This window comes from Moschus berezovskii, chromosome 8, assembly GCF_049115385.1.
Source record: "Moschus berezovskii isolate FMDL1 chromosome 8, NW_MosBer_1.0, whole genome shotgun sequence".
Classification (NCBI taxonomy): Eukaryota; Metazoa; Chordata; class Mammalia; order Artiodactyla; family Moschidae; genus Moschus; species Moschus berezovskii.
In genome coordinates this window covers 106,482,341-106,497,333 of record NC_142467.1, presented here as the reverse complement: position 1 = coordinate 106,497,333, position 14,993 = coordinate 106,482,341, and the positions used below count along the sequence as shown (strand labels likewise).

Sequence of the window (14,993 nt, the reverse complement as noted above, 5' to 3'; positions counted from 1 at the left end):
TAAATGGTCGAGAAACTGACAAAGGGACGGACAGAGAGGCAGGGGCCGCACCTGTAGTGTCCACCTGGGGCAGGAGGCGCAGGAAGATGGGCCGGGCGTAGGGCGCCAACACCTTCTGCAGTTCCTCGTACAGTGCATTGGGGCTCAGCTGGCCGTGGGGGTCTGCGATGGCTGCCATGCCTGCTTTGCCCTCTACTCCTAGAGACAGAGATTTGGCTGAGACCACCACCCCTTGCCCATGAGACCAGATCCATCCTCCAGTGGTGGCCCCTGGCCTCTGATCTCCAGCCCTATCCACCTCGCTGAAGCAGTGAACACTTTATTGAGCTCCTGCTGCACTCCCTGCAACCTTGAGCCACAGCTGATTTCATGAGCCCATTTCCTGGATGAGGAAACTGAAGCTCAACATCAGGCATGAGGAATAATTTCAGATCCAAGCCACCACCCTGTTGAGAGACTGTCCAGGCTGTGCACTGCTTTAGGTCTTGCCTACCAGGGCATCTGTACCTCCAAGTTCCTCCTGGCTGGGCTCCTCTGGGGCTGCCCCCAGGAGCCAAGGACCACCCCCAGAGTCCCAGCTTGCCTGGCACAGCCACTCCATACACAGCCACATCTGTCTGGCCCAGCAGGCGACTTAGCACGCCTTCCACTTCAGTGGTGGAGACGTTCTCCCCACGCCAGCGGAAGGTGTCCCCGCTGCGGTCCCGGAAGTACATGTAGCCCAGCTCATCCATCACCAGCACGTCACCTGGCAGAGGGGAGAGGGGGAGGTGAGACGGTGACCCGCCACTCCCACAGCCGGCCCCCGGGATCTGCACACCTGACAGGTAGGCGCTGTCACCCTTGCGGAAGACACTGTGGGCGATCTTCTTGCTCGTGGCGCTCTCACTGATGTAGCCATCGAAGCGACGCAGTGGGTCCTGCTGGTTGATCTGACCCACGAGAAGGCCGGGCTCCCCTGGGGAGGAGGCAGCACTCAGGCTGTGCCGGGCGGGCAGGAGGTGGGGCCCCCAGCTCCCTGGGGGGCACTGGACGGGACCCTGCTCACCGGTCTGGCATGGGATGCAGAGGCCCTGGGCATCCCGCAGTAGTTCCATGGTGTCCTCATTGACCTTCACCAGCCTGATGGGGTACACGTGGGGCAGGATGCGGCTGTTGAAGCCACAGGAACCGACCTGGGATGGGGCCAACCCAGTCAGCGAGGAGCCCTGCAGTGACACGGTGTGGCCTCCCCCAACTCCCACCCCCGACACCTTGCCTCTCCTGCCTCAGGGCCTAGAATTAGCACTGACTCTGCGAACTTTGATGATCTGAACGGGGGGACTATGAAGTGCAGGCTCCCCGGAATCATGCCCCTTCTCTCCCCATTCCCAGCCTCCCTTGTAGTCACGTGAGGAGACCTGCCCGTCGGTCACCACTTCCTGGTCCTTAAAACCCTCCAGGCTGGCAGGAAGTGGATGCCCAGAGTGACTCTGAAGCCATGAAGGGACCGTGGCAGAGCTTCTGCCCAGTGCGTGGCATGCTGCCCGGCTCAGTTCTATGAGCAGAAATGCCCATCTAGTGGGTTTGCACTGCTGCACGTGGTTGGGCGTGTTTGTTACAGCAGCAGCCTCTACTGGTTTGGCAAGAATGTACTCTGGGGCTGCATACCGAACCCATGTGCATGGTGGGAACCAGGCCTTGTCGTCCAGTGCTGGGGACCCAGCAGCAAGAGACAGAAAAGAACCCCTGCCTCCAGGGCGCTTGCTGTATTTTTCTTCTCCTTTTCTGTCCCTGACATTGGGTGGGAAAGGCTTGATAAGAGAGAAGAAGGGTCCTGCAAGCATAGAGCGGAGATAATACTTGCTAATCATAAACGTCTGCATGCTTTCAGAGAGCTTATTGCAGAGGGAAAGGGTGCTGTGCTGAGTTCAGGATGTTCCATGATTAGAACAAACCTAAGCTGAAACTGCAATACTTTGGCCACCTCATGCGACGAGTTGACTCATTGTAAAAGACTCTGATGCTGGGAAAGGTTGGGGGCGGGAGGGGACGGGGACGACCGAGAGTGAGATGGCTGGATGGCATCACCGACTCTGTGGACATGAGTTTGAGTGAACTCCGGGAGTTGGTGATGGACAGGGAGGCCTGGCGTGCTGTGATTCATGGGGTCGTGGAGAGTCGGACACGACTGAGCGACTGAACTGAACTGACTGAACTGAAGTTGTTAATCCCATTTACTGATGAGGAAACCGAGACCCAAGAAGCCTGAGTGACTTGCCTGGATCAGCACCCCATTCCTGGCCGTGGCTCCCCCAGAGCCCTGCTCTCCTTTGCCACCTCTGTTGCTACAAACTGAGGCTCTGAAAGGCAGGGGCACAGAGCCACGCTGTGAACCGGAACTCAGGGGCGACGGTCAGGTGACTGAGCAAGCTGGCAGGAAGGCTGCCCAGCGCCCTGGCTGAGCTGCTCACCACCAACCAGGCTGTTCTCTGGGAACCCGGCGGCGGCAAGGCCGAGGAGCGGCGCTCCCCGAGCCCCTAGGCCCGCCCGGGCCGCCGCACCCGCGCCCACCTTCCCGTCCATGTTGGCGATGCTGCAGTTGCACTCGGTGGCCCCGTAGAACTCGCCGACCTGGCGGACGCCGAAGCGCTCCGTGAACTCCTCCCAGATGGACGGCCGCAGCCCGTTGCCCACTGCCAGGCGCACACGATGCCGTCCTTCTGCCTCGCGCACCGGCTGCTTCAGGAGGTAGCGGCAGATCTCCCCGATGTACTGGACCACCTGGGGGTGGGGTGGGAAGTGAGCAGTGGGCGCCTGCGCTGGGGCAGAGAGGAGCCCACTGGGGGCGGGGGCTGCCACGGGCTAGGGGCCCCCCAGACCTAGCAACCTCCTTCCTCCCATCTGGGCGCTAGGAGCAAAATGGCCTTAAAGATTATGACAGCAGAACAGTCCAGACCATTTATATCTATGCACTCGCTCAGAGCCCTGTCTGAGCTCAGGCTGCCCACCCACAGCCCTGCCCAAGGGGTGGGACAACTGTCAGGGCATGTTCTTTGTGGCTTCCCTGAAGTCACAGCACAGACCTAGCCCCAGTGGCCTAGGGAGTCACCTACTCACCACCCCTCCCTTTCCTATGGCTCCACCCTCCATCTCCAGATACCCCAGTTGCCCTTGAGTCCCCATCTCCAGGTGGGCTTCTGAATGATTACCCTCCCCACTTTACAGATGCTCACAGACAGTGAGTGCCCACCAAGGCTGATAACGTGGTAAAATCTGATATGAATCTGGCAGCCTGGCTCCAGAGTCTCAATGAAACAGTTACCTGTTCAGAATGAACCACCATGACAATCATTATAGCTTCAAAGTACTCACACCAAAATGCATTATAAAATTTGACCTGTGATAAACTCCATCTGGCCCTGCCTTCCTCACTACCTTGTCTCCCTCCAACTCCCATGCTCACGTGGCTCTGACACATGGGTCTCCTCCTCAAGGCCTTTGAACGTACTGTGCCCTTTGCCTAGAACATTCTTCCCTCTGACGCACTGAGAATCAGGTCTCAGTTCAAATGCCACCATGGCTGAGCAGGACTTGGTGCGGATCTGATGAATACAAGCCTGTCGAACACAGAGCTCATCTGTTTAATCTTCCCAACACTCCCTATTGAAGATGAACGCAATAAGACCCAGAGAGGAGATACAGTTGGGCGAAGATCACCAGGAGGTAAGCCTGGGCAAGGCTAAGTCCCTCTGCCCTCAGGCTCCTTCAAGTGTCTTGGTGGCCCAGCCCACCCCATTTCCAGGGCAGAGCAAGTCATACAGCCTGGCCAATCAGTCCAGTCCATCCTCAGACACTGATTGGTTCAAGGATAAGCATGTGACTACAGCTCAGCCAATGAGAATCATCCCTGAGACTTTTAATGGACTGGTGGGAACACAGGCTCTTTGTCAACTGGAGCTGCTGGGAACCCTCCTGGGGAAGCAGGGTTGGGGAGGAAGCCACCCACTAAGGAAAGAGGAGATCAAGAGGAAGAGAAAAACAAGAGACCCTCCCCGCCCCCATCAAGGTGTGCCTGAAGCTGTCTACTATTTGGCCTCCTCACTTCCATAAGTTGATATATCCCTTTCCTCAAGAAAGCTAGAGTTTAGGTTAGGGCTGGGATTAGGGTTTTGGTTTTACCTGTCAGCTGACAATGTCCTGCCTAAGAACAGAGCTGCCCTCCAGACCATCACAAGTAGTCCCAGGCAGCTTTCACCTGTCCTCTTCAGAAGTTAGGCTGGGGAAGGGATAACGCAACCACAACTGAGGCAGCTGAAGGTGACAATGACATCCCTGCAGCCCTGAGGCCAGCTCTACATACTGAGAGTAAAACAGCTGATCTTTACCCTGGCCTGGACCTTCAGACAGACCGAGGGCTAAAGGGAAAACAACTCAGGTCAGCTCAGAGAGGGAGACACCAGGCGCCCCATGCTGTGACCTCCAGCCTGCGGGGCAGCGTCTGGGCAGAAGCTAGGAGTGAATTTTCAACCTGGGACCCCCGCTGCAACTCCAAATGCACATAATCAAATGGACAGAGAGACACAGGAGCTGTATACCCACGGATGGATGATGGGCTGACTTGTCTATTGCCTGCCCACCTGCTTTATGCAGCCAAGAAAGCAGATTACAGCCTGTTGCCTCTGATGAGGATAGCTGGCCAGTTGATCTGGGCCAGCACCCACTGCTGCAAAAAAAAAAGCAAACAGCCATGCAGTTTCCCCCACCCAACAGCCATGAGATGGGATTTCTGAACCCAGCAGCATTTCTTAAGTCTTCCTGGCATCCCTGGTGGCTCAGACGGTAAAGAATCCTCCTGCAATGCAGGAGACCTGGGTTCGATCCCTGGGTAGGAAAGATCCCTGGAGAAGGGAATGGCTACCCATTCCAGTATTCTTGCCTGCAGAATGCCACGGAAAGAAAAGCCTGGCGGGCTACAGTCCATGAGGTCACAAAGAGTTGGACACGACTGAGTGACTTTCACTTGAGGATTCCACCCTGTCTACTCCTTATAGAGCCCCTCAAAGCTTTCTCTTGGTCACAGAAATAACTCTTCAAGGAAACAGAATGGAAGCCTTTCAGGGGCCTAGAGACAGTGAACAAAGCCCGATGCAACATATGCATGTCCAGGACAAAGAGAGGGCCCACCAGACACTGCGGGCCGCCCAGTAGGAGGCCATGACACCACCCACAGGGAACCCCAGACAAAAAGCAGACCTTGAATCAATCAAATATCTAAAGCAGTGGTTTTCAACCATGGTCAAGACACTTGACAATGTCTGGACACATTTTTAATTATCACAGTTGGGAGGTGGGGTCCTGGTGGCGTCCAGTGATTTTAGGCCAGAAATGCTGTTAAATATCCTACTGTGCACAGGATGGCCCCCACCACAGAGAATGAGGCAGCACCAAGTGTCCACAGCGCTGTAGTTGAGAAATGCTGTGCTTCCACTATGGAGAATAGCACAGACGGTCCTTAAAAAAACTAAAAATAGAGCTACCATATGACCCAGCAGTCGCACTTCCAGGCATGTATCTGGACAAAACTCTAATTTGAAAAGATACGTGCATCTCAGTGTTCACACGGAAGCAACCTAAATGTCCACTGACGGATGAATGGGTAAAGAGGAGGAGGGGTAAACACACAACGGAATATACACACTGCTCAGCCATCAGAGAAGAGCGGAACGACACCATTTGCAGCACCATGGGTGGACCCAGAGAGCACCACATAAAATGAAGCCAGTCACGCAGAGAAAGACAAATATCATATATCACTTACAAAAAACCGATACAAATGAACTTACTTACAAAACAGAAACAGACTCACAGACATAGAGAACCAATAGTTATGAAAGGGGACCGGGGGTGGGAAGGGATAAAATCAGGAGTTTGGGGCTAGCAGATACACACTGCTATATATAAAATAAACACCAGGACATACTGTGGGGCACAGGGAACTATACTCAATACCTTGTAATAACCTATAATGGAAAAGAACCTGAAAAAAACAGATATACATGACCAAATCACTTTACTGTACACCTGGAACTAACACAACAAGGTCAATTAACTACACTTCAATTTTTAAAAATGGATTAAAAAGAATTGCTGGGCTTAACCCTACTCCCGAGGTACAGGAAATAGCAGAGTGACAGGAGTATGTCAAGGGACCTCACAGCAATCCCCAGACTGGGAACACACCACAGGGCAAACTCCCTTTCTTCAATAAATAAATTATAAGGGGAGGGAGGAAGAAAAAGGAGAAAGAATAAGAGAGAGACAAGGAATCTTACAAGAAACATCAACTAGTTGCCGTGTGTGGGTCTTGTCTAACTTAAATTTTAAAAAAATATATAGAAACAAGGAAAAAAAAACACCCATATTTTTGACATGGTAAAACACTGGGGATCGGTGTCCAGACTCTTGATGATTGAGAAATCCTGTCGCTTTGGGCTGTGATAATGATACGGCAGTTACGTGGCTGGGGCTTCTTCTCCTCTTTTCCCTCTTTATCCTGGTAAAACACGTGACATGAAATTCACCATCTCAGCATTTTCTTTTTCCATCTTGGTCATTTTTGTGTGTGTGCATGCTCAGTCCCTCAGTCATGTTTGGCTCTTTACAACTCTATGGACTGTAGCCCGCCAGGCTCCTCTGTTCTTGGGATTTCCCAGGCAAGACACTGGAGTGGATTGCCATTTCCTTCTCTAGTGGATCTTCCCAACCCAGGGATCGAGTCTATGTCTCAATTGGCAGGCAGATTCTTTACCACTGTGCCACCTGGGTAGCCATTTTAAAAGAGTATTAAACACATTTACATTATTGAGCAGCCATCACCACCATCCATCCCAGAACTCTTTTCATATTGTAAATCTGAAACTGTATCCCCATTAAATGCTCAGCCCCCATTTTTCCCTCCTTCCAGCCCCTGGCAACCACCACCCTATTTTCTGTTTATGATTCTAGCTACTGTGAGTACCTAATGTAAGTGAAATCAGGCGGTATTCGTCTTTTTTTGATGGTTGTATTTCATTTAGCGTAATATCCTCAGCGTTCATCCACGCTGTAGCCTGTGTCAGAATCTGCTCCCTTTTTGAGGCTGAATAATATTCCCTTGTAGGGATGGACCCATTTTGCTTATCCATTCATCTGTGGATGGACACTTGGGCTGCTTTGATGTTTTACCTATTGTCAATAATCTGCTATGAACATGGATGGACAAATATCTCTTTGAGACCCTGCTTTCAGATCTTTTAAGAACAGCCCTCACCAGACACAAAAGCCCACACAGAGGTCCCATTTACAAGAAATGTCCAGAACGGGCCAGTCCATAGAGACAGAAAGATCCCTGGTTGCCATAGGGCTGGGAAGCGGGAATGGGGAGTGATTGCCAATGGGGACAGGATTTCCTTTTGAGGTGATGGAAATTTTTTGGAACTGCATAGAGGCAGAGTAAATCATGAGGAACGCTGGGTTGGAAGAAGCACAAACTGGAATCAAGATGGCTGGGAGAAATATCAATAATCTCAGATATGCAGATGACACCACCCTTATGGTAGAAAGTGAAGAGGAACTAAAAAGCCTCCTGATGAAAGTGAAAGAGGAGAGTGAAAAGGTTGCCTTGAAGCTCAACATTCAGAAAACAAAGATCATGGCATCTGGTCCCATCACTTCATGGGAAATAGATGGGGAAACAGTGGAAACCGTGTCAGACTTTATTTTTGGGGGCTCCAAAATCACTGCAGATGGTGATTGCAGCCATGAAACTAAAAGACGCTTACTCTTTGGAAGCAAAGTTATGACCAACCTAGATAGTATATTAAAAAGCAGAGACATTACTTTGCCAACCAAGGTCCGTCTAGTCAAGGCTATGGTTTTTCCAGTGGTCATGTATGGATGTGAGAGTTGGACTGTGAAGAAAGCTGATCACCGAAGAATTGATGCTTTTGAACTGTGGTGCTGGAGAAGACTCTTGAGAGTCCCTTGGACTGCAAGGAGATCCAACCAGTCCATTCTAAGGGAGATCAGTCCTGGGTGTTCATTGGAAGGACTGATGCTAAAGCTGAAACTCCAATACTTTGGACACCTCATCCGAAGAGTTGACTCACTGGAAAAGACTCTGATGCTTGGAGGGATTGGGGGCAGGAGGAGAAGGGGACGACAGAGAATGAGATGGCTGGACGGCATCACCGACTCGATGGACATGAGTTTGAGTGAACTCCTGGAGTTGGTGATGGACAGGGAGGCCTGGCGTGCTGTGATTCACGGGGTCGCAAGAGTCGGACACGACTGAGCGACTGAATTGAACTGAGAGGGGCTAGTTGTATGACACTATAAACGGACTAAATACCACTAAAGTGTCCACTTCAAAATGGCTAATCTTATGTAAATTTCACCTCAATTAGAAAAAAACCAATCATCTTTTGGAGGTTTTACGGAGGTATCTATGCAGGAAACAGGCTGCTGTCTGGAGCTGCTTCACAACAAGGCTGAAGGAGGGACATGGGTGGGGAGGCGGAGGGGGCAGGACAGCGTATCTGATTTCCTCTGGAGCTGAGTGATGGGTGCCTGGGAAGCCCCTAAACGTTTTTGTCTGCATTTATATTTGCAACTCTCAATGTTTAAGTTAATCAAATGGACTGTTTTCTATTTCAAGATTCAGATTAGCAATTTTTCCCCAGACCCCCCTACCTCCAAGTAGAACATAAAATCCTCAGAAGCAGAGCAGGTCCGTCCTCACCCTGAGGGATCCCCCAGGATGCCAGCCCAGAGCCCCCCCTCTGCCCTACTGTGTGATTCAGGCAACTGGCTGAACCTCTTCGATTCCCACCTGTTCAAGGTGAGGTCAGTACCTCCCAATTTGTCAGTCTCTGGACACACCCCCTTCTCACTCCTTCTTCCACCTGGAGGAAGGTACTAGCACCTGTATTTCCACCCCCACCACGGCACTGAAACCTTCGGGCTGTCTCCTCTCACTGAGGAGGGCAGAGGATAGGAAAGGACTTGTCTTAACCCCTACCTGCTCTGCAGGACAGTGGATGCCCTCCACCTCTGCCTCATGCTTACCCCACCAGGAAGCCCTGTGGCCTTAACCAGGCCAGGGCGGTGAACCACCCATATGCTGGCAGCTACCAGCAGGGAAAACCTTTCCGGCACAGGGTGTGGGGAAGGCAGCATCTTAAGGAGCTCAGGCAGTCTGTGTCCAATCCTAACTGCATTAGAAGCCTCAGTTTCCCTACCTGCAAAATGGGTGTGATGCCTTTGCCTGCTCCCAAGCAGCTATGAGGATACAAGGAGTTTACATGTTGAAGGTATAGTCTCTGGCCGGACAGAAAGCATAAAGCACAATGGCCCCCTCCGAGCCCCGTCACGTCCCTGCAAGGTAGCCATTCAGAGAAGTAATGGCGGACAGGTGGGAGGAGGGTAGGGGTGACAGAGGGGCGGGGCCAGGCCTGACCGGGCGGGGGCGGGGCCTGACCGTGCAGTTGTACTTGACGCAATCATCCCAGAAGCGGCTGGCTGAAAACTTCTTGCGCAGGACCACCGTCAGCCCGTAGATGAGACACTGACCCACGCCCATGATGTTCCCTGCAGAGAGTGGACTTGATGAGGGGTCCCCGGTCCCCCGCCCCCTTCCCCGCCCGAGCCGCCCCGTGGTACCTGCCGAGTGGTACAGGGGCAGACAGTCGTAGAGCACATCTGCTGCCTGCATGCTGTAGGAGTGGTGCCCAAATGCCGCGATGCGATAGTACCTGCGGGGCAGGGAGTGCAGGGGCTGGGGCCCACGTCCCCGAGAAAAGTGTGGGAGTGGGGGGGGGCAGAGCGTGCTGGGTACTGGGGACACAGCAGGGACCCAGGCAGAGCCAGCCCAGCTCTTAGGGGCCTTACAGGCTGGTGGGCGAGGAACATGCAACAAAGAAAGGAAATGATGCTTGGTGCCATGAGGACTATAACAGAGCAACAGAGAGAGGCTGAAGGGGACAAAGCCAGGGAGGCTGGGGTATCCTGCTGGGGAGGTGGCTGAGACCTGGTGAGAAGGAGCTGTGGGGAGAGTTAGGGAAGGGCACGCAGGTGAAGGGCAGAGCATATGCAAAGGTCCTGAGGTCAGAAGCAACCTGGCAGGTTGGAGGAATCGAGGAGAGAGCGAGCAAAGAGGCAGAGGAGGAAAATGACATCAGAGAAGTGGCAGGTGGTGCGCAACATGAATGAGGCTTTTTATTCCAAGGGCCAAGGTAAGCACAGGGCAGTTTTGCACGAGTTGGGATGTCCTATGGTCATGGAGGAGAGGAGGGCTGTTGGGGGCTGGAATGGGGGCAGGAGGAGGCTGAGGAGGGGCAGAGGACAGCATGGGGTCCTGAGATGGGCTGTGGGTTTTACCCAGTTGAGATCAAGATGCCCACAAGATTCTCAACAAGAGCTGGGGCGGGGGCGGGGCGGGGGAGGGAGGCAGGAGGATCAGGCCTTAAAGACAACCTGGAGTGGCTCTCCAGTGGCAGTTGGCGGGGGGGGGGGGGGGGGGGGGGGGGGGCGGGCAACACCCACGGGCCCCTCACCTGCTGTGCACGATGATGGCAGCCTTGGGTAGCCCCGTGGTCCCGGACGTGTAGATGTAGAAGAGTCGATCTGAGAGAGACAGGGTGTTGGGGACCAGAGGCTGGGCTGGCTGGGACGAGCGGACAGGATGGGCGTGGGCAGGGGGATCCCACCTGGACTCACCATCCATGCCCTTGCCAGGGGGCTGCGCCAGGGGGGCTGTGGAGGTCTCCTTCAGCAGCGGGTCCAGGAGTTGGGTGTCCGGTAAGACGCCATCAGGCCCCACGTCTCCAGAACAGAACTTGACCAGGCTCTTGCCCAACTGCCCGCTCACCTCCGCCACCGCTGCGGCCCGAAACATGTCGTGGTTGAAGATGGACAGGTGCCCCTCCCAGGGCCAGAGAAGCACCATCTCCCTGCCCTGAGCAGCCCCAGGCCCGCACTGGGAAGATGCTACCCACACCCGGCCTCACCCGCCGCCAGCTCCCCTCCGAAGACCAGGGCTTTGGCACCCGAGGTGCCCAGGCAGAAGGCCAGGGGCTCCCGCCGCAGGTTCACGTTGAGCAGCGCGGCCTCCACGCCTGCCTTGGCCAGGCCCAGCCAAAGCCCCACAAACTCAGGCCGGCCCTCCATGAAGATGGCCACCACGTCGCCCGGCGCGAAGCCCAGCCGGCGGAAGAAGTTGGCCACAGTGTTGGAGTAGGCATCCAGCTGTGCGAAGCTCCAGCACGCACCACTGCCCGCGTCCACCAGCGCCAGGCGCTCGGGCTGCCGCTGAACCACCGCCTGGAAGATCTGCGGGATGGTGTGGCGCGCGCGCTGGTGCCGCCGCAGCTCCAGGCGCACGCGTATCAGCACGGAGAGGCCGCTGGGAGGGGGATGAGGAGACGGTGTCACTGGGTGCCCCGCCCACCCCAGGATACCTCCCCAAGCCTCGGCCTCCCCACACGGAGAGATCAGAGGAAAAGAGCCCGGTTCCCCATGGGCGACGAGGGTTCAAAGAGGATGCTTGGGTTGCCGGGTCTCTCGGAGAACGAAGGGCAAAGGGCTATTTACCAACCAGCCCAGAAGGAGGCGGATTCTCAAAGCTGGCCATGCAGTGTTAATCAGTCACCCTGTCCTCCCCATCACAGCTTGCCCGGTGACCCTCAGGAAGCCAGGGCCCAGTTCTCCTTTCTCCTTATTGGGGGACCCAGAGTACCCCATGCTGACTCCACACTGCCTCCAGCCTGGACTCCTCATGCCCTGCCTGCCTCAACTGGGCCCTGGGGTCCATCCTGAATTGGGTGGCTGCCCCATCACTGAATGGCACTAGGCTGAGTTGGCTGAGTCATCCAGCTCGGGTGCCCCCACCTAAGGGGGCGAGCTGTCTCTGCTCAAGGTGGGGCCAGGAGACAGGCTAGTGAGAGGCCCTAACGGCAGGTGTCTTGTTCCTCTGTCCCCACCTGACAGCGGATACAAGGCGATCAGAGGTCCCAGGGGAAAGGAGAACTCCAAGAGAAGGAGCCAGCCTCCCGAATGACCCTGTCGAGATGAGCAGCCATCACTGACGCCAAGCCGTGAGATGAGTGAGACTTGAACTTGTTTGTATTGTTTAAAGCAAAAGTGATGGCTTTCAGATCACAGAACCGAGAAAGCCAGAATTTCCTAGTGCAGAAGCTCAAGAAACAAGTGGTCTTCTGGCTTTATCTGGCTCCCTGTCTGCGCCCCCCATCCAGAGCCCCTGGCTCTGAGAGGTAACTTGGTGCTGGGTTAAGCCACTGATGAGCGAGGACCTGTTTGTTACAGCAGCTTCCTCTGCCCTGACCAATACAAGTGGTCTTGACTCTGCCCCCTCTTTAGGCTTCATCTGGCTGTTGTGTCCAGCAGTTTTAGCATCAAATTGGTTATCAGAACCATCCTTTGTGTCCCTACTGTTTCCTCTGTGCTGCTTCCTTAATTCCCTGCAGTGGCTTCCTCAGACTCAACAGATCCACAACAGACCTCAGCATTCTCATTCACTCATTCATTCCCTCTGTCCTTAATTCATGAAGGCAACTGATGTGTATCAGTTGCCTACTGTGTGTTGTTTTTTTTCAGTTTGAAGATCTAATTGACTTTCTTTATATTTTAATTAGAAGATCTAATTGGCTTTATTTTTGTTTGCTTTGTTTCAGGATTGCTTTCTGTTGGTACCAGCACCTACTGCACTCTGGGCATTCTTGGCTCAGAGACGACAAGATCCAACCCTTCGAGGCTCACAGTTTTCCCAGGAGAGAAACGCCCTCTACATAAATGAATGAGCATGAGGAAAGCGCTAGATGATGACAAGGCTGTGACAGATGATTCAGTCAGAGTGACGAGGGGCAGAATGGAGGCAGCGGTGGCCCTGGAGTGAACCAGGTAGGTAAGGCCTGTGCAGGGCCTCAGAAGTGAAAAGCAGTGGTGTGTAAAGCCAGGTTCACAGCCAGTGCAAAGGCCCTGGGGTCGGACTGGACCTGGGGAACGGAGGGAGACAAGGTCCTGGATGGCCTGGGAAGGTCTGTTAGAGGAGAGGACGGATCCAGACAGCCACCTGCATCTGTAGTTTTTAAAAGCAAGAGGTCAGGGTTCCGAGAGATTTATGAGACTTCCTGTTTGGGTCAAGATGCACATCCTGAGAGTCCCTGGAAGGCCCCTCTAGCTGCCCCTGGGAAGGGACCAGGATTCTGTGGCCCTTGTGACTTGGCTCAGCTAGCGCACCTGCACACGTGTCACCTGCCAGCACACTGAGCTACACACAGCCCCACATACCTGCTCATTCTCTGGTGACTCCTTTCACCACCTCCCCCAGGGAGCCTTCCAGGGCTCAGGCCCTGTGCTGCGCCCACTGCCCTCCCATCACATCCCCAAAGGGGGCACTCTGGATTGGGTGCTGGCTGGGCTCAGGGAATATTCTCTTGTCCACCCTAAGAGCCCTCCCTAATCCCCCTTACCTGCCACCCCCCATCAAAACCCCTGTGTGAAGCCACCCTATTGTGAGTCCGTTTTCTCCAGGGTTCTGCACAGCCAGGGAAGTTACATCTGCTCCAGCCAAGGAGCCTAGCATGTAGCAGGTGCTCAGTAAACGGAAACTGAATAACTGTTCTTGCCTGAACTCAGAAACTGATGTGCCTGCCCTCTCTAGCAGCCAGCTCAGGAGCACAGACTATTCCATTCATCCCCAAATGCTGAGCACCTACTGTGTGCCAGGCCTAGAGAGACCCAATGGTGATGGAGACCAACCCTCCTCCCCCTCCGGCCTCCCCAAAGACTTCCCCCTCACTCACTCACTCCAGCCTCCATGCTGTTGCTTGAATACATCTGGCACGCTTCCACCTCAGGGCCTTTGCATAGTCTCTGCCCTCTGCCTGGACCACCCAGCATCCAAGCAGCTCCTCCCCGACCCCTATAAGGTCGTGGCTCAAATGCCACCCTCTCAGGTGGCCATTCCTGGACCCCCATCTGTTATTGCACCACCCTCTCCTCTTCCCTCTCGGGTGCCTGCTTTGTTGTTGTTTGTTTCCTGGCTGTGTCTCATGGTTTGCGGGATGTCACTTTCCCAAACAGGAATTGAACATGGGCCATGGCAGTGGAAGCATGGACTCCTAATCACTAGGCCACCAGGGAACTCCCTCCTGCTTTTTTTTTTTTAATTATTATTATTCTTTGGCCATGCCTCAAAGCATGTGGGATCTTAGCTCCCCACCAGGGATCAAACTCACAGCCTCTATAGTAAAAGTGTGAAGTCTTAACCACTGGGCCACCAGGAAAGTCCCCTCCCTGCTTTGTTTTTTTAACATGGACTTAAGGTCTTTAAAGGGCTTCCCTGGTGGCTCAGACGATAAAGAAACTGCCTGCAATGCAGGAGACCTGGGTTCAATCCTTGGGTCAGGAAGATCCCCTGCAGAAGGGAATGGAAACCCACTCCCTTGGATAGGGGAGCCTGGCAGGCTACAGTCCACAGGGTCACAGAGTCAGACACGACTGAGCAACTAACACACACACACACACACACAAATGCCAAATGCAGTTTACTCGTTCACCATTTGCCTCTGAGAGGTCTCTGCTCCTGCTCCTGGTAGACAAGACTTCGGTCTTTTTCATCCTCGGCCCGAGAGAGACAGCAGTGGAGGAGACAGACCAAGGTTCATCCTCTTGGAGTAGAGTGAGCCTGCCACAAATAATCGCATGGGACACTTGGAGGAAGGGAGGAGTGTCTGGGGCTCCCAGGCCAGGCCTGAACCTCACAACCAAAGGGAGCAGCTGGTCAGGCCCTGGTCAGATCCTTGGCAAAGGCAGGGGCAGCCACACATGAATAGGGTCTTGGGGCAAGGCCTCTCTGTCTAGGGGCCAGCAATGGGGACAGATGTGATGAGCGAGGACAAGGAGCCCTGGGCAGGCTCCTGCCCACCAGGTCCCTTTGGGTGCCTGCCCTGTTA

The 14,993-nt window shown here is 54.2% G+C and overlaps 1 protein-coding gene across 5 annotated transcripts in view; it reads right to left on the bottom strand.

The window, feature by feature from the left end:
* The window catches only part of SLC27A1 (solute carrier family 27 member 1), a 38,581-nt gene that overhangs the window by 2,897 nt on the left and 20,691 nt on the right, over positions 1-14,993 (bottom strand). For 4 of the 5 annotated variants that reach the window (XM_055431186.2, XM_055431188.2, XM_055431189.2 and 1 more), the window contains 10 exons: positions 11,028-11,422; positions 10,738-10,899; positions 10,575-10,644; positions 9,682-9,773; positions 9,500-9,609; positions 2,554-2,763; positions 1,049-1,175; positions 821-958; positions 584-748; positions 52-198 (listed from right to left, as the gene is read on the bottom strand). In XM_055431186.2, coding sequence (XP_055287161.1) covers positions 52-198; positions 584-748; positions 821-958; positions 1,049-1,175; positions 2,554-2,763; positions 9,500-9,609; positions 9,682-9,773; positions 10,575-10,644; positions 10,738-10,899; positions 11,028-11,422 — 1,616 coding nt within the window. The remainder of the gene's footprint in view (positions 1-51; positions 199-583; positions 749-820; positions 959-1,048; positions 1,176-2,553; positions 2,764-9,499; positions 9,610-9,681; positions 9,774-10,574; positions 10,645-10,737; positions 10,900-11,027; positions 11,423-14,993) is intronic. The other variant, XM_055431192.2, reaches the window with a different exon arrangement.